Source organism: Stegostoma tigrinum, chromosome 20, assembly GCF_030684315.1.
Source record: "Stegostoma tigrinum isolate sSteTig4 chromosome 20, sSteTig4.hap1, whole genome shotgun sequence".
Classification (NCBI taxonomy): Eukaryota; Metazoa; Chordata; class Chondrichthyes; order Orectolobiformes; family Stegostomatidae; genus Stegostoma; species Stegostoma tigrinum.
This window is the reverse complement of record NC_081373.1, coordinates 27444049-27463665: the sequence shown is the minus strand read 5'-3', so window position 1 is coordinate 27463665 and position 19617 is coordinate 27444049. Positions and strand designations below refer to the sequence as shown.

The 19617-nt window shown below is 39.5% G+C and overlaps 1 protein-coding gene across 8 annotated transcripts in view; it reads left to right on the top strand.

The window, feature by feature from the left end:
• Positions 1-19617, top strand: part of LOC125461710 (arginyl-tRNA--protein transferase 1) — a 248655-nt gene that overhangs the window by 127309 nt on the left and 101729 nt on the right. For all 8 annotated transcript variants that reach the window (XM_048550765.2, XM_048550766.2, XM_048550771.2 and 5 more), the window contains 2 exons: positions 1377-1558; positions 13374-13473. In XM_048550765.2, the coding sequence (XP_048406722.1) occupies positions 1377-1558; positions 13374-13473 (282 nt within the window). The remainder of the gene's footprint in view (positions 1-1376; positions 1559-13373; positions 13474-19617) is intronic.

Genomic DNA, 19617 nt, shown 5'->3' with positions numbered 1-19617 from the left:
ACTGGAGAGGGTGCAGAGGAGATTTTCTTGGTTGATTCTTGAGTTGAGAGGGTTGAATTATGAGGAGAGACTGAGTAGACTGGGATTATACTAATTGGAATTCAGAAGAATGAGGGGAGATCTTATAGAAACATATAAGATTATGAAGGGAATAGATAAGGTGGAGACAGGGAGGTTGTTTCTGCTAGTAGTTGAAGCTTGGACTAGAGGGCATTGCCTCAAAATAAAGGGAAGCAGATGTAGGACTGAAGTCAGGAGGAACTTCTTCACCCAAAGGGTTGTGAATCAGTGGAATTCCCTGCCCAGTGAAGTGGTTGAAGCTACATCATTGAATGTTTTTAAGGCAAAGCTAGATAAATTTTTGAAAAGTAAAGGAATTAAGTGTTATGGTGAGTGGGTGGGTAAGTGGAGCGGAGTCTTAAAAAGATAGCCACAATCTTATTAAATGGCGGGGCAGGTTCAAGGGGCCAAATGGCCTACTTCTGCTCCTAGTTCTTATGTTCTTGATAATTTGTGAACCGCTTGGTCTGTGCCTGTGTCTCCTCCAAAGGAAGTGGACTAGAGACAGTGATCAATAAAATCAAGTTCTGACTAGCCAAATGCAGCATCTCAGCGGACTCTGTGGACTGGGCCCATTGAATTGCCCTTCTCAGTTGGGTCCTCCGCACATAACACCATTGAGTTTTTGTCTCATCTGTTCTAAAGGAGAGTTACTGGACCCAAAATGTCAACACTGATTTCTCTCTGCAAATGCTGTCAGACCTGTCAAATTTCCAAGCAATGTCTGGTTTTGGTTCAGATTCCCAGCGTGCACAATTCCTTAAGTTCTTTTCTCGCTCGCTGTCTCACCTGCGCGTGCAATTCCTTCATCACGCGCTCTCTCTCTCTCTCTCTCTCTGTGTGTGTGTGTGTGTGTGTGTGTGTGTGTGTGTGTGTGTGTATTACAGAGGTTACAGCATTAATGAGCAGAGTTAGATGCTGACTATTCGTACCTGTGTACCTATAGCTAAAACCTACTTATTTATAATAAGTAGTGTACAGAAACCTGGTCCATGCTTTCTGTCAACTTTGGTCTAAAATGTCAAGTGAATTAGGATATTTTGTGCACTTCGATTAAAATCTTCTGTGATGATTCTGCAATAGCAGGACTTGATTTCCAGCTCTCTACCCTGGTGCATCATGATACTCGTGCATACTTGGTATTGGAATTACAGTTCAAGATTTCATAATTTTTAGTTTTGAGCTTAGAGTTGTTGTTAAAATATACTTTTATTTAAAAAGTCAGACTTTCAACTTCAATGCGTTAATTTCTCTGTTATTTACTCGTGTTAAATTGCTTGGATGCCTTCTAATATGATTTATTCCTCCTTTTCTAGGCAGAGAATCCAATCGATGGACCTGCTTCAGGTTACGGTTCATTTCACCAGCAGTACTGGTTAGATGGAAAGATTATTGCCGTCGGAGTAATCGACATTCTTCCTCACTGCACTTCTTCAGTGTACCTTTATTATGATCCTGATTATGCATTCTTGTCGTTGGGAGTTTATTCTGCACTCAGGTATAGTGAGCTTTTATTATGCTTTTTCATATCCTTCCATTTGTACATTTAATGCTACTAATTTGTATGACTTCCTCAGATCAGATGTACTGTAACATTTCCAGTTTGGAATGTTTGAGACCAAGTTAATTCTGCTCAGTATAGCATGATGTTAGAATGTCTAACTGCAATGCATGAAGTGGAAAAGATTATAAATTTAAATATTTACATCAAATGTAAAACAGTTATCGAACATTATAAAGGTGTTAATTTTTTAAAGTGTTTTGCATATCCACATACTGTCTTCCAAGTTTCTGCTCCCAAAATATTGCACGTAAACAATTCCCCAGTGTTGAAGAAATGCTTTGGTCTGCTCAAAAAAAGGCTGGACACCTGATGTTTGCAGATGACAGGTGATTTTCACCACCTTGATGTCAAATGAGAGTTTTAATGTATAAGATAAGGATGGAAAAAAAGTCTTAAATTATACTTGAGAAGCTTTTTTAACCAGTTTATGGCCCAACAAGAGAGGGGGCTGTTCTGGATCTAATATTTGGAGATGACTGCAGGCAGTAAGTCATGTCAGTAAGGGAGCAATTTGGAGATTGTGTCTATAACCCTGTTATAGTTATGGAAAAAGACAAAAATGGGCCAGAAATATAAACTGGTGAAAGACTCAGTTTACTAAGGTATAATGTGGCCCAAGACAACAGGGGCAACTGCTTTCAGATAAAATCTTGTCACAGCATTGGGAGGCATTCAAGGAGGAACAAACAAAAGAACTAACAAGGGGATAATAAAATGTGAGGCTGGATGAACACAGCAGGCCCAGCAGCATCTCAGGAGCACAAAACCTGATGTTTCAGGCCTAGACCTTTCATCAGAGAGGGGGATGGGATGAGGGCTCTGGAATAAATAGGGAGAGAGGGGGAGACGGACCGAAGATGGAGAGAAAAGAAGATAGGTGGAGAGGAGAGTATAGGTGGGGAGGTAGGAAGGGGATAGGTCAGTCCAGGGAAGACGGACAGGTCAAGGTGGTGGGATGAGGTTAGTAGGTAGGAGATGGAGGTGCGGCTTGGTGTGGGAGGAAGGGATGGGTGAGAGGAAGAACAGGTTAGGGAGGCAGAGACAGGCTGGACTGGTTTTGGGATGCAGTGGGTGGAGGGGAAGAGCTGGGCTGGTTGTGTGGTTCAGTGGGGGGAGGGGACGAAACCTGTTCTTCCTCTCACCCATCCCTTCCTCCCACCCCAAGCCGCACCTCCATCTCCTACCTACTAACCTCATCCCACCTCCTTGACCTGTCCATCTTCCCTGGACTGACCTATCCCCTCCCTACCTCCCCACCTATACTCTCCTCTCCACCTATCATCTTTTCTCTCCATCTTTGGTCCGCCTCCCCCTCTCTCCGTATTAATTCCAGAACCCTCACCCCATCCCCCTCTCTGATGAAGGGTCTAGGCCCGAAACATCAGCTGTTGTGCTCCTGAGATGCTGCTGGGCCTGCTGTGTTCATCCAGCCTCACGTTTTATTATCTTGGATTCTCCAGCATCTGCAGTTCCCATTATAACTAACAAGGGGAAGTAAGCTTCTATAAAGGCAAAGGTTTTGGTCCAAGACTGGAAAACCCTGGTTGTTAAGGGATATAAAGGTTTGGATTTAAAAAAGCGAAGCATATTGCAGTTTCACTGTGCTCATTATGACAGGATCTCTACAGGGGTACAGTGGAAGAGGAGCTCAAAGTTATAAATTAAGAAAACAAAGATTTCATGAGAAAGCTCTGGTGGGCAGAATAAAAGAAAATCCAAAAGGGTTTAAATGTACAGAGTAGGACAATAGTAATGGTAAGGCCTTAGGGATTGTAAAAGTAAACTGTGTATGCACCTGAAATACTTGGGCACAGTCCTCAATGAATGCTTGCATCGTCTACGCAATGGAAAAAGTCATCGCAGGTAAATACTTAATTACTTCCAAAATTTCAAAAATATTAACAAAGAGGAGATAATGGCATGTTCAGCAGCCTTAGAAGTGAATAAATCTACAGGCCAAGCATGAGATGTATTCCAGGCTGTTGGGGGAGTAAAGGGAGAAAATATAAAGGCCCTTGGCAGTAAGTTTCAAATTCACTGGCCACAGGTCAAGTGCCAAAGGGCTGGAGGACTGGGATTTATGCAGTTCGGTCTTTGAAGACTGGTGCTGACACAGCAGACTGTACTGTTGTGCTGTATATGTCTGAGTCTGAGATTTCTGGAATGGAGAGATTACAATGTATTTGATTAGAGGTTAAATGATGGTAATTTGTATTTTGTTTTGTTTACCAGTTGTTTTACATTAAAACTAAATGAGAATAATTTACAGTGTTCCAAAATATTGTGCATGCCCACGTGATGTTATGATAATCCAATTCATAATATTCCAAAATTTTCAAAGTTTGTAAATTGTATTGTTGGGTAGGAAAATTGCAAATGCTACTCCGTAATTTACAATGGTTGAAACAGATAATGAGTCCATTTAGCGTCATATTTGTGAACAATGCTGGAATCTATCATCAGAGACAGTCCTGGTTGAAAATCAACTGATCTAAGAGAGTCTATATGAATTTGTGAGGGCTAGGTCAAGTCTGACTAATCTTGAAGAGTTTTATTTTCTGATTACAACTTGCAACATGGATGTGTTCAGTGGATTTTGTCTGTATCCAGCAAGAATAAAGGATTTGTTTCCTGACTTGAAAAATGTGACAAGTGTGTTCCTTTGAGACCTGTACCGGGACCTTTGCTTTTCATCATATATTAATGACTCAGGTACAGACATCGAAGAATGTAAATCCAAGTTTGCAGATGAAGTTATTGGCACATAGCTTCAATCCACCTGAAGATTACTTAATCTATGAATTTAAATCATGAGCATAGGTTAGAAAAAAATATAGATAGTAAGAACTGCCAATGCTGAGATAACACCATATGGAGCTGGGGGAACACAGCAGGCCAGGCAGCATCAGAGGTTTGTTCCCTGATAATCGGAGGTTGAGAGGTGATTTTAATCAAGGTGTTTAGAATGATACAGGAATTTAGTGGCAGACACAGATTACGTCCACTATCACTAGAAACGAGAAGGAGGACATTCAAATAGCATGAGAGTTAGTCAGTTGAGGAGAGAAATTTGCTGCTATTCCTGCTTGGAGATATCCTGTCAGGAGATCTGTCGTAGCGTATCACGCTCCCCTGTTTTGTGCCATCCTTTTACATTCACTGTAGCGTGTCTGCAGTCACAATCTATCATCCAGCACTGCCTCGGTTGACCAATTTTTCTGCTGCCTTTCACTTTTCCCTATAGAAGAGAACTCTATCTTTTCAATTCTAATCAAATACCAAAATACTGATATTTTACTATCTTGGACTTTATACATCACTATCCTGATATTATCCTTTCTTCTATGTGTCAGAGACTTTACCGTTTGGTTGCCTAACTTTCATCTAGTGATTTTCTTAGCAGCTCCAGTAAGTACTTCGTTGCAGATATCATTGTGTCATTTATCTTAAGGCCGTCAAGATCACTCTTTTTCCATACAAGAGTAGTGGAAATTTTGAACGCTCCCATCCTACATGCAGTTTTACTACTGGATCAGTTGAAGTTTTCAGTGCTTTTGTCAATAGATTTTTGTTGGGTTATTACAGATTATTAAAGTATTTTGAAAATGGTCAAAAAAGATCTAATTGAGCGTGCGCACTGCAGGACTCTTTGGACTTATTGTTACCTTGTTGTAAGATTGAAGTAGTTTACCATAATCGAGAAAAGCAAAACTTTAGAGAGATTTAAACACGAGAAAGAAGAATTTAAATCAAAGGTGTTGTTGGACCAGTAACCAACATTAGTTAATAATCGCGCATTGGTGGCAGTTAGAATGCAAGAAAAGTTTATGGAGACTGGAAGATGGGAGACTGGCCAAGGGAGCATTAGTAGATAAGTTTTGAGGGAACAAAAACATAAATGAAAGTTTCAGCAGTGTTTATACTGAGGTGAAGATGTGCAGTGTCCAGACATGAGACTTGAACCCCAACTTTCTGACTCTGAGTGCTACTAACTAAACACAGCTGAGCAGCCAAACGAGTTTGTAGTGAGTCTGACCTAGCTATTATCACCATACAGTGGAACCTGATGATACATATTTAGTTTATATTACCAAGCATCAGCGCACAGATGCAAAATAGGAGAAGGCAAAGTAGCAAATCTTGGGGGATTCCAGAGGTAATGGTATAAAAATGAGAAGAAAAACTTGCAGGCAATTCTCGGACTACGACTGGCATCGAATGCAGTCCTATTTAGATTGGCAATGCAGAAATATAGCATGATCAACTTTGTCAAAGATTGCATGTAAGATCATTAGAAGTTGTTTGGCTCCTAGAGCCAGCTCCCCCATTCAATTAGGTCATATCTGATCTGACATTCCTCCGATCACTTTCCTGCTTTTTCCCTGTAACCCTTGATTCTCCTACTGATCAAGAATCTATCTATCTCAGCTTCAACTATACGTAAGGACTCCGCCCCACATCTCTCTGTGGCAAGGAGTTGCAGAGAAACTCCACTCTCTGAGAGGAGAAATTCCCCCTTATCTCTATGTTCCATGACTGTTCTGTAGTCCTCGACTCTCCCATGAGGGAAAACATCATCTCAGCATTTACTCTGTCAAGCCCTTTAAGAATCCTTTATGTTTCAATGAGATTACCACTCAATCTTCTAAACTCCAGTGAGTAGAGTCCCAACCTGTTTACCCTCAGCTGTTAAAACAATCCCTGCATACCAGTGACCATCTTTGTGAACCATCTCCAAGCTGCCTCCAATGAAATGATATGTTGCTTTAAATAAGGGGACCAAAACTGCTCTCAGAACTCACCTGTACCTTGTACAGTTTCATTAAGAATTCCCTACGCTTATAAGCTAACTCCCTGGAAATAAGGGCCAACATAGTACTCCTGATTATGTGGCTTTTAGTATTTCAGGTACAGGTACCCGCAAATCCCTTTATGTTTCAGCTTTCTGCAGTTATTCTCTGTTTAAATAATATTCTGTTCTTTTGTTCTCCCTTCCACAACGAACAACTTCACTTTTTCACTCTTTATACTCCATCTACCAACTTTTTGCCCACTTACTTAACCTATCAAGGAATGTAGATCGAAAAAGAGACAGTAGGAACTGCAGATGCTGGAGAATCTGAGATAACAAGGTGTAGAGCTGTTAAGAAAAGTTTCTGAAGAAGCGTCTAGGCCCAACATGTCAGCTTTCCTGCTCCTCTGATGCTGCTTGGCCTGCTGTGTTCATCCAGCTCTACACCTTGTTATCTTAGATTGAAAAGGAGTTAATTATGCACCATTACCTCCCTTCCTCCTGTTGCTGAATCCAGCAGCTTAAATTCTAGAACAAAAAGGGTGGCACATTAGCTCAGTGGTTAATGCTGCCGCCTCACAGCGTCAGGGACCCAGGTTCAATTCCATCCTCTGACTGTCTGTGGGAAGTTTGCACATTCTCCCTGTGTCTGCGTGGGTTTCCACCAGGTGCTCTGGTTTCCTCCCACAGTCCAAAGATGTGCAGGCTAGGTAGATTGGCCATGCTAAATTACCCATAGTGTTTCGGGATGTGTATGTTTGTTGGATTAACCATGGGAAATGCAGGGTTAGAGGGAAAGGGTAGGGGGATGGGTCCGTGTGGGATGCTCTTTGGAGGGATGGTATGGAATTAGTGGGCTGAATGGCATGTTTCCAAGTTGCAGAGATTCTGTAATCACAGTCATGTAGGATGTTACTTGGGGTGACACAGTGGCTCAGTGGTTAGCACTGTTGCCTTATAGCGCCAGGGTCCCGAGTTCAATTCCACCCTCGGGCGACTGTCTGTGTGGAGTTTGCTGATTTTCCCCGCGTCTGCATGGGTTTCCTCCGGGTGCTCCGGTTTTTTCCCCACAGTCCAAAACTGTGCAGGTTGGGTGGATTGGCTAAGCTAAATTGCCTGTAGTGTTCAGGGATCTTTAGATTAGGTTGGTAAAAGGGGGATGGGTCTGGATGGGATGTACCAAGGGCCAGTGTGAACTTGTTGGGCTGAAGGGCCTGTTTCCACACTGTAGGGGTTCTAATTATATTTGTCATTTTGATGATGTTTCAGAATCTGATTTAAAAGATTTAAAGAAGGAACTGACAAAAAGATGGGTGCAGATTTTGGGAGGTATTAAAATATTCAAGAATTTTGGAAAGGAAATTATTGTTAATGATTTGTTCGACGTTTGCAAAGACGAAGAAAGGGTCACAATGGTGTTTTTTTAAATGGAGAAAAATAACAAAGAAAAGTTAATGGTGATGGATTTGAAAGGAAAGAAGACAACTAACCATTACATTACATTTTACAATGGTAAGTAGCATGGCAGCTAGAACATGAAGTCAGATAACAAAAATCCAGTGGGAATAATGTCAGCAGCAGGGATCTTGTGGACAAAATGAGTTTGAAGAGAACAGAGTCACAGAAATATACAGCATGGAAACAGCCCCTCTGCCTATCTTGTCCATGTAGATCAGATATCCTAAATGTATTTGGAGCCATTTTCCAGAATTTGGCTCATATCCCCGTAAACCCTTTCTTTCCATATACCCATCCAGATGCCTTTTAAATGTTGTAATTGTACCAACCTCTACCACTTCCTCTGGCAGCTCATTCCATACACACACTACCCTCTGTGTGAAAAAGTTGCTCCAAGGTCCCGTTTAAATCTTTGCCCTCTCACCTTAAACCTACGCTTTCTAGCTTTGGACTCCCCACCCTGGGGAAAAGAGCTTGTCTATTTACCCTGTCTATGCCCCTCATGGTTTTATAAACCTCTATATGGTGACCCCTCCACCTCTGATGTGCTGCATTTTGGAAGGGCAAATCAGGACAGGACTGGTATACTTAATGGTACGGCCTGGGGAATGTTACTGAATAAAAAGACCTTAGAGTCCAGGTTTATAGTTCCTTGAAAGTTTCATTGCAGGTAGGTAGGATGGTGAAGAAGGTGTTTGGTACGCTGGCTTTTATTGAGTGTAGGAGTCGGGAGGCCATGTTGTGGCTGTACAAGGCATTGGTTAAGCTGCTGTTGGAATACTGTGTGCACTTCCCTGCCATAGGAAGGATGTTATGAAACTTGAAACGTAAATAGAGACAATAGAAATTGAGTAAAATGTTGCAACTTAACGAGCAAGTTTATCTGAATAATGTAATTCCTTTGAGCATGCTTGTTGGGTAACTAATTTTTGTAGTACTTTATTATATAGTAACAAAACAATTAGTCTTCCATTCCCTTTTCCACTTAGATAACTTCTGTTCCTCTTTTATGTTCTGATTTTTTTTTCCAGAACACACAACCCCAACCTGAAAAATCCTGCCAAGAATTCTATTGTTACAAATGTGCTATTAGCCTTTATTTTCCTCATTAGCCAGGGCTTAGAATATAAAAGCAAAAAGCCTTGTTACAACTTTATAAGACATTGGTTAGGTCATAGATGGAATACTCTGTGCAGTTCTGGTCACCTCATTATCAGAAGGACATGAGTGCACTGGAGAGGATGCAGAGAAGAAGCGCCTCCATTTTAAGGAGAGACTAAATAGCCTGGGTTTTTCTTGGAACAGAGGAGGCTGAGTGCACTTCTGGTTGAGGTTTACAAAATTCCTCCCTATGGCAGGTGTGCCTAATACCAACGGGCGTAACTTTAAAGTTGGGAGTAGGTGGTTCAGAGGAGATCTGAGAAGAACTTTTGTTTTCACCCAGAGGGTGATAGATATGTGGAATATGCTGCCTGAGAAAGTGATGGAGTCTTGCAACATTTATGAAGCATCTGGAGGAACATTTAAAATGCCAGGGCATAATAGGGTCTGGACCAGATGCAGGTAAATGAGAATAATGGAGTTTGGTGTTTGTTGGTGAGCTGCAGGGCCTGTTTATATGCTGAGAGTCTATTACTGTTTTGTGTTTTGAAAATTACATAGTGAAATAAATTTATCTTGCTTATTTCAGTTTAGTAAAATGCACAATCTCTGAATGCCAAAACAAATGCAGATTATGCAGCTATAAACATTGAACAAATAATATTTGGTTAAGATTCAATGTTGTTTTTAATGGAAAATGTAGAGTCCTCTTGGAGTAGCCTATAAATGTTGTAGATGCATTTCTCTTCATGCATAAGACTGAGAAAAGCTATTTGTTTTTCTTAAAACTGCCAATACATTTTAGTTTTCAAAAGTTAATTTTGGATTTAATATTATTTGAAGGTTTGACATATATGCTGTTGTCTTAATTATTCCTTTTCTTTGTGGTGGGCATTGTGCTATTGTTAACTGTCAGAAGCTGTGTTCAAACTACTTTTCTCACTGTGGAATTTTTCACTGCAAATCTTTCCTGAAGAGAAGAAGGCTGTCTTGCATTAAATGATTTGAATTAACAAACCACTACTGGAGAGCACTGCTATTTTGCTCAATTTTTATAGTTTCATCATTTGGCTTTGCAGAACTAAAACTTAAATTAGGTGCCAAACTGGAGAATGTTTGTGGTGTTACATAGTTGTTTTATGTAAAATTTAAGAAGGCAGCCTGAACTCAATCAACCACTGGTTAAAAGGAATTCTTTGTTTCACTGAATATCTAAACTTTGTAATGGTAAACAGCTGATCCTTTATAAGCTCACCAACCTTAAAAATTACTTAGATAGGAAATTTGACCAGATACTACACATACCCAGTACATACCAGTTGATAATTAACAAGGTTAATACTACATGTTTTATGCAATATTATTTCACTGCATTGGAAGATGTTGCTGTAATTGTAATTGCTGCCATTCATTCTGTATATCTGGCCTTTAGAATTCCAGTGTTGGAGACAATCACAGTCTTGTCATTATGGAATCAAGTTAATTTTCTAACTGATTTAATTCTGTGTTTGGAAGGCAGATGTTAACTTACTGTTCATTTTTTTCTTTTATATTTTGAGAATTTGATACCTGCCATTGAAAAAACAATTTCTTAGCATTAATATTTCATGCATTGCATGATATAATTTTGAGTGTTTTGATTAATCTTGATTATGATTTATTTATTCAGGTGAATGTGGTGTAAAAGAATAATTCTCAAACTTACAGTTCAGAGGAATGGTCACTTGGCCCTAAATGTTAACTCTGATTTCTCTCCTGGGATGCTGACAGATCTTCTGAGCCTTTCCAGCAATTTGTGTTTTAATTCTCAAACTTATTTGGTTGAAGGACCCCATTTCAAATGATGTAGTATTTATACTACTTCCCTGACAATATTGTAATATTCTAAAATGCATATACTTGTGTTAGCAAAGCATATAAAACATAGGTTTTTATTGTTGCTCTGTTCTGGGAGCACTCTCTTAGGTGTGCGCTCCTGCTAGGTAAGACAGCTGACGCACTGCTGTTATTGCAGCACACCCTTTCATATGGTCTTGTAGACCCATGGAAGCATGTTTACAGATTAGACTTTGAGAATCACTGTACTGGAGGTACTGACACTCAGCCCATGGCCAGTGTGAACAAGAAGGAAAAACAGATTTTCATAGGATAGAGAGAAACACAATGGTCTTTTTTGTAGAAAGGAGAAAACTGAGGGGCCACTTGATAGAGGCCTTCTGAAATTATCAGAGGGTTTGTAGGTACAGAGAAAAGACTTTGGCTTTTTGGAAATTTAATAGTATTAGGGATCATAAGTATTAGGAGTCATAAATATGAAGTAATGACAAATAAATCCAGTAGGGAATTCAGGAACAGTTTTAATCAAATGTTGTTTAGAATGTGGAACTTGCAACAAGGAAGAGCAGTTGGGGTAAATTACATAAAAGCATTTAAGGAGAAACTCAATAAAAATGAGAGGAAGAGAAGTGAGTATTGCTGATCAGGTTAAAGGAAGAGAAATGAAAGGAGGCTCGTATGCAACCTAAATGGAGACATAGACCAGTTGGTCTGCGTCATTTGTCTCTATTAGGTCTCTTAAAGGTTTTACAAATGACATTGTCCTCATCAACTGCTGCTCTATTAAAGATGACATCTCAGGATTTGCACATTTCTGCCATGGATAATCGTGACCGAGCAGGTTGATTCTGCACCCGCAGGAGTTTGGACACAAGGAACATGAGTTTGTTAGGTCTTGAGCGTAGGACTTGTTTCCTTCCTTCCCCCCCCACCCCACCTTCTCTATTGCCAATCCGCATGGATTGCTCTCAAGTCATTCCGCATCATCATTAAGACATTGTAACTCAAAAGTATCAAGCAGCTTGATGGACAAATTTTGTCATTCTAAACGATTGGGAAGCAAGCTTCTTTCAATCATTAATGTCAATACTGCCACTCTTCAAGGAGAGTTGAAGAGTCTTTATTGCATTTTCTTTGTCATTGCTTTGTCAAATATTGATCATTTGATACTTGATGAGACAGGATCAGACAGAAAGATACTTTTCAGACATATGGACACTGTGTCTGGACCTTCAAAGAAAGTCACTAATGTATATTCAACTGTCCTCATTGCTAGTGGAAATTCTATAGCACTTTTATGAGCTGCTAGTACACAGTTCAGGTCTCACTGGTATAGGAGTGTGTTATGACAACTGCTCTGTGCATTAGGACTTCTATTAATTTGTAGAGCTCTTTGTTGTCAAACACTTGCTGCCTTGGTTTGTAAATTGCTGAATTGCCATAGCTGATCCAGTGTTGGATCTCCTCCTCAATAGTGTCCTTTTGAAATAGTTGACAGCAAAGGTATGGGAAATGCTCAACGTATTTACATGAATGTAATATTGATGGGATGACTGTGTTCCAATTCTTTTTCCCCTAGTAGTTGTTATAAAAAGTGTAAAAGTACAAGGCCTCTTGGTATTAAATTTAGCTTCTGTAAATCATCAACCAAACTGTTGCTGTGTGCACTCAAAATAGTTGATTGCCCAGAAGGAATTGCAGCATGATATGTACCCTGAGTTTTGGGAATACTGAAGCTCCCTGTGTCCTGCCCAAATTCCAGTGAGCAAATCCATGCTAACTCAAAATACCCAATGCTTTTATTTAGTGCTTTTAGCACAAGGCAACTTTGAGGTATTACAAGAGCATTGTATTCTATTGGTTTATTGTAGAATATAGTAATATGAATGATCTTCAAACACAGGTTGCTGCAATTCAGAATGAAGGCTTAGGACATTGGCCATTCTCCCTGTCTTTATCTATATGCACCTTAATTATTCTTGATTAATACTTTGATTCTTTTTACCCCCCAGTATAATTGTATACGTAATCTGCATTTGAGGACTTTGCTAAAAGAGGAAACCTTGTGCTTTTACTTGTGCAGGTTTTGCATTTGCATATGAGTTGTCTCTGCAGTCTGAGAAATCATTTCTTTGGCTTGTTCGAAACCAGAGGAGAAAAAATGCTCTCATTCTTCCTTTTTTGTTGTCTTCTGCCCAGCTGGAAACGATGGCAGGCACTGATCTTTTTTTAAATCGTTTACATGAATATTAACCAGCAACTTCTAAATAGAGCCTTTAATCACAGGCTGTTTGAATTTCAGATCAGATACTTGAAGAGAGGAGAAGGTGACTGAATAGAGGCTTCAAGTGTTAGCTTGACATGATTTTCTGAATGCTGTGCCCTTTCTAAATTAGCACATTCTTGCTGTTTATCATTCTTCTTGTACTGTGAGGGTGGGTGAAAAGGATTGCGATTTAAAATGACCATCCTAGAAGAAACATATCCAAAGTTATCCCTGATGCTTTTTTTTAGTCATTCTAAGGTCATGTTATTTTTAATATTACATGTTTTTTGTTCTAGGGAAATTGCTTTTACAACCCAGCTACAAAAGACAGTTCCTAGTATCCGTTATTACTACATGGGCTTCTACATCCATTCATGTCCTAAGATGAAGTACAAGGTAATTAAAGTTTTTTTGTTACTACTTTCTTGTTATTAAGAAGTAAATAAGTGTATATCGTTTGAACTCAACTCTATGCACATAGGAATATATTTTGCCGCAATGTGCTGCTGCTAGCCCCTGAAAGGTCGTCCTTTCGAGTCAGTGACACGATGACCGGCTCTGAGTGAAAGGGTGCAGTCAGACAGCGCGATACTGATAGGAGGCTCAGTTGTGAGAGGGACCGAAAGGAGATTCTGTGGCTGCAGAAGAGACATCAGGATGGTGTCAGAGATCATGGGAACTGCAGATGCTGGAGAATCTGAGATAACGAAGTGTGCAGCTGGATGAACACTGCAGGCCAAGTAACATCTTAGGAGTACAAAAGCTGACTTTTCAGGCCTAGAACGAAGGCCTGAAATGTCAGCTTTTGTGCTCCTAAGATGCTGCGTGGCCTGCTATGTTCATCGAGCTCCACACTTTGTTATCAGGATGTTGTGTTGCCTCCCGGGTGCCATTGTCAAGGATGTCTGAGTGGTTGCAGAACATTCCAAAGTGGGGTGGTGAACAGCCAGAGGCCATTGTGCATATCAATACAAATGACGTAGGTGGACAAAGGGTTTGAGTCCTGCAAAATGAGTGTAGGGAGTTACGTAAGAAGTTAAAAAGCAGGATTCAAAGGCAGTGATCTCTGGATTACTCCCAGTGCCAGTGAGGATAGAAACAGGAGGATAGGTCAGATGAATGTGTGGCTGAGGAGCTGGTGTTGGAGACAGGGTTTTCAGTTCTTGGATCTTTAGAATCTCTTATAGGGTAGAGGTGACTTGGACAAGAGCGATGGGCTGCACTTGAACTGGAGGGCATCCAGTATCTTTGCAGGGAGATTTGCTAGTGTTACGTGGGAGGGTTTAAACTCATTTGGCAGAGGGTTGGGACTCTAAATAAGAGAGGGGCTATTGAGAAGTCAGGGGAAAACACATTAACCACTGAGAGCAAGTTTACTATTCAAGATAGCCAGAGCCACAGTAAAGGGACGGCGAAGACTTCTGGTTTAGAGTGCATTTATTTCAATGCACTAGGCCTGACAGGTAAAGCAAATAGCTCAGAGCATGTATTGGCTGTGTGGACTACGATATTATAGTCATGACAGAAACATGGCTGAGAGAAGGACAGGACTGGCAGCTCAGTGTTCCAGAGTACAGAAGCCACAGGCATGACAGAAGTTCAAGTAAGCAAGGAGAAGGAGTTGATCTTTTGATAAGGGAGGACACGCCTACAGTGCTTACAGAAGATTAAGGGGTCATCAAACAAAGCCATGTGGTTAGAACTTGAAAACAAGAAGGGGATGTATTATAGACCCCCAGATAGCCAGCAGGTACTAGAGGAGAGCTGTGGAGAGATGTGTAGAGAAGTTGCAGATATCTGTAGGAATAACAATAATAATTAGTAAAATGGTGTTATCCATATGGACTTCAGTAAGGCGTTTGATAAGGTCCTGCGCGACAGGTTAATCAAGAAGCCTAACTTGCATGGGATCCAGGGAGAGCCAGCTAATTGGATTCAGAACTGGCTTGATGGTAGGGATGGTTGAAGGCTGTTTCTCAGACTGGACGCCTGTGACTAAGTGGTTGGTGTTGGGACCTTTGTTATTTGTTATTTATGTAAATGATCTGGATGTGAATGTACAAGGCATGATTGGTAAGTTTGCAGATGATACAAAATTAGGAGGTATAATTGATAGCAAGGAAGGTTATCAAAAATTACAGAGGGATCCTCAGCAGATGAGGTGGCTATCATCCGCAGTACTTTTATTTTATACAGTAATGAATCTGGAAGCATTTTGTCTACCTGAACCCAAAAAAGGATTGGCTAATAGTTAACACTGTCTTCCCTATGGGAGATAGAACATGAGGTGTGCCTTTTCCCTCCAGATGATTTCTGTTACATTCAATTGTGTACCATTTTCTGTAACAGATAAGAAAATTAGTCGTTCAATGTTATGAAATATGTTTGTTTGTATGGCTGTTATAGTTGAAGAGCTGGCGAATGTGCCAGATGAGAGATTAAGTTTTTGGATGTTTTATGCTGCTAATTCTGTGAGGGGAAGCAAATGAATGTTTGGTATAAGTCATGGCTGAGAGTTGTGGTAAAGGTTAATCCACAAATTGGTATAGGAGTGGAGACACATCTTAATATGATGAGATTTATTTCATCTTAGCACTGTATAGTGCTTGAGAAATCATGTCCCACTATTTCCAGAGTTGTCAAAAATGTGACAAGAAAATAATTATTTATTACAAAGAAATTACCCAGTAGCAATTAGAAAGGATGAATTGCTAACATATTTTTACAATTTAATTCTATCTCTTAAATTCCTTCTTTTCAAAACTGACAAATATGCACAAGTTAGGACGTTGATGTTTAGGGGGAACAAGGATCAGAGAAGCACAGTTCAATACTACCAAGTGACCATAGGACTAAACAAGTTGCTTTCTTTCTCTTCCTTTCAATTCCTTTTTAATTGTTTGCTGTTGACACAAGGTTGTTTGCTCACAAAGCTTTCTTTCATTCACTGGTTGAGAATGTGTCCTTTCAGTGTATCTGAAGGCACTTTATTCCTCATTTCCAGGTGTCATTCCATTACACAAGTGTGTCATTACCATTTGTCGATTTTCAAACTTTTCAAATCCCACGTGAATCAAATCAGTGTTACATTTTATTCCTTAGCAGCTGTATGGATATAGTACAGTATGGTTATGTAATGCATTAATTAATTGTAACTTTTTGCTTTGGCTTGAATTAAACATTTGCTATTTATTCCGAAAATGTTAATTGCAGGGTATACACCGAAGTATTTATTTATCGTAGTGGATGTTTTACTCTCTACTTCTACAGATTTATCTTTTGGAGGAAAATACCAAATGGCATATCAGTTTGTAATTCAATATTTTGTCAGATTTCCATTGCCACATGTGATGCCATTTGCATTGGCATTATGACTTGAGCTGTTATTCGAGACATAAATGCATTCTAGAGAGTGTTAGAATAGAGAGCCAGCAAACATAGGTAATTTTTAAATTGTTTTGAATTGCAAACAAAATCAATGGAAATGCACACAAGTTGAGATGCACAGGTGAATCTTCATACTTAAATAAAGATCTGAAGTCTTCCAAAATTGAATTCTAATATTCTGAAAACCATTTTGCACAATAATAGCATTAATGCCTAAAGGAGTTACCATTTTAAGCTATGTTTATGTAGCAGTTTGTGAGTGTCTTATGAGCTGCCATCTGCTTTCTATGGTTCTGGAAACTGGGAAATTAGATGGACAGTTATTGTAGCATGTTGATACTCTTAAGAGGGAATAGTTCCACTCTTCTAATTTTTTCTGTAGCAGGTGGCAGATGTGAAGGTGAAAATAATTATAATGGTGCAACTGTAGATAGTAAAGTTAGTATTAGCTATGCAGCTCATTGAGAGACATTTCTTAAAAAATTATGTTGTGACATGTCATTGGTAAGATTAGCATTTGTTGCTCAGCTCTAATTGCCTGAAAAAGATGGTGGAGAGCCATCTTTTTAAACCTCTTGGTGTGTTACAGTGCTGTTTCAGACACAGTGACAGCAAAAGAATGGCAACATAGTTCCAACTCGGGGTAACTGCATAATACAATTCCTGTGGCTATTTTCAGGAATGTGTCCAATTTAGCCACAGTTTAGCCCAGTTACGTTTCTGATCAATGGTAGTGTCCAGTATGTTGAAAGTAGGGGATTCAGAGATAGTAATGTTCCTGAATGTTGAAGGGTGATGGTTAGATTTTGTCTTGTTGGAGATAGTGGATTTGAGAGGTTGGAAGCTTCGATTTCTCTGTACTGCAGAATTCCTGTCTCTTTCCATTTAAATCATATGGTGTTTTTCTATACTCTGTGCCAAATTGGACAAGCTCATATTTGCCCATGTCTAGTCTGTCTGCCAATCGGTTTTTTGTCCACTCACATAATCTATCTGCATCCCTTGTAAAATCCTTATGCCTTTTCTTACCTATTTTTGTGCCATCATCAAATTTAACAATGGTTCATTTAGTCCCTTCATCTAAGCTATTGATAGAAGAGTTATATTTTCTCTCTTGTTCAACGACCTTTCCCAAATCTAATGAATTTTGGAAAATAAAGTCCACTGCATCGATCTCGGCAACCATTTAAGACCTGAACACAATATCCATCACGTCCTGTAGGCTTGTCAACTTTAGTTCTAATAATCTTCTCAATATCCTTTCTTTCTGTCCTGTTATTCATTTCTGTCAGGAATTAACAGTGCCATTGCCCTCAAATACTGTAATGTGGCAGGTTCTTTCTTCTAACCAGTATCTAGAAAAATAAATTTATCCTGAATATTTTATCGGGTTTCTGAATGACCATCGTGTATTTAGGCCTCTTATTTTCGGATCTCCCTCCCCATTGATTACAAAATCTAGCCTATTCAACCCATCTGGAATTTAAAGACTTCTGTTAGGTTGCTCCTGAGCCTTTTCTGGACAAGAGAGATTCAACCTGTTGAGCCTCTTCCTGATCATAACTGCATGGTCCTGTAATCAACCTTGTATTTTTGTACATTTCGCAATGTCCATGTAGCTTCTTGAAATTTTGAGACCAAAACTAAGTATTCATAGTATTGGCTTAAGCAATGAGCTGTACAGGTTTTCTGTAACTTTATTTTTCAATTCTATGCTGCTCAAGATGAACTCCAGAGACTTGGAGACAATAATGACTGTAGATGCTGGAAGTCAGAGTCTATGGGTGTGAGGAAGCACAGCAGGTCAGGCAGCATTAGAGGAGCAGTAACGTTGACTTTCCTGCTCCTCTGATGTTGTCTGACCTACTGTGCTTTTCCAGCCTCACACTAGATAACTCCAGTGACTTGTTTGTGGTCTTCATCTTTGCTAACTTACCTTGATATTTTTCATGATTTATGAATGTATGTCACTCTTTACAAAGAGTATGTGGTCTCAATATTCTTCTTCCTAATGTCTACGGCCTCTCATTGCTACTTTAATCCTGGTTATGTCGGTGTTTATTGTTGACAATTGCACGTAACAGTTTACACCTTACCCTCAGTTGAAGCATTTAGATTAAAAATGCCTTTTGGAAAAGTGGTCACTATCTTTTCTTTCTTCCATGTGAAGTTTTAATCAAAGTTCAAAATAATTTTTGAATTCATCACTTAGATGGCCATTCTAAATTACAGCTAACATTGATCTGAAATTTTAAATAAAAATTCATTCCTCAGCTTGTTTAAAATTATGTAAAATAAGTCAAAAATCCTTTAGACTGTACCTGGATATATCATTTGCACTTGTAGCTCTGGGTAAAATATTACCTTCAAATTGACATTTTAAGATGCTGGAAGACATGAACTAAATTGCGCAGCACACATCTGACAAATGTGTATGTAGATTTAGAGAAATTATGATATTCTTCAAAGTGCATTATACTCCACGTGATCTAATTGCAGTTAAAAATAAGCTGTATAAACTAATCATTCGAAAGAAAGTTGTATCAGCTTTAATTGTCGAGAAGAATTTGAATTCCGTACAATTATTTCAAGAATGCCTTTCCCAAAGATATCCATCCTCTGCAACATGTCTGCTTTTATTGTTGACACTTTCAATCTCCATCTTTGCCTCTGTTATTTGCATTAATTGCCTACTCGGAATCTCAATGTAAATTCTCCCAACAATGTGCAATTCTATGTCATAGAATAATGCAACATGGAAATAGACCATTGAGTCGAGCTAATCCACACTGACCATGTACCAAATTAAACTAGTCCCGCCTGCCTGCACTAAGCCCATATCCCTCCAAACCTTTCCTGTTCATGAATTTATCCAAATGTCTTTTAAACATTGTAACTGTACCTGCACCCACCATTTTCTCTGGCAATACATTTCGCATACGAACCATGCTGTGTTTAAAAAAAAAAAGTTGCACCTTGTGTCCTTTTTAAATCTTTCTCCTCTCACCTTGGTAGTGACTGTAACAAGGTCAGCTGGATGGACCTTATAGAATGTGAGTTCCCTGATTGGGGCTACTAACCAGTTTCAGTCGTGGAGTCCTGTCAGACAGATACAAACAGTAATATCAGGGATCCTGCTCAATCCGAGAGCTG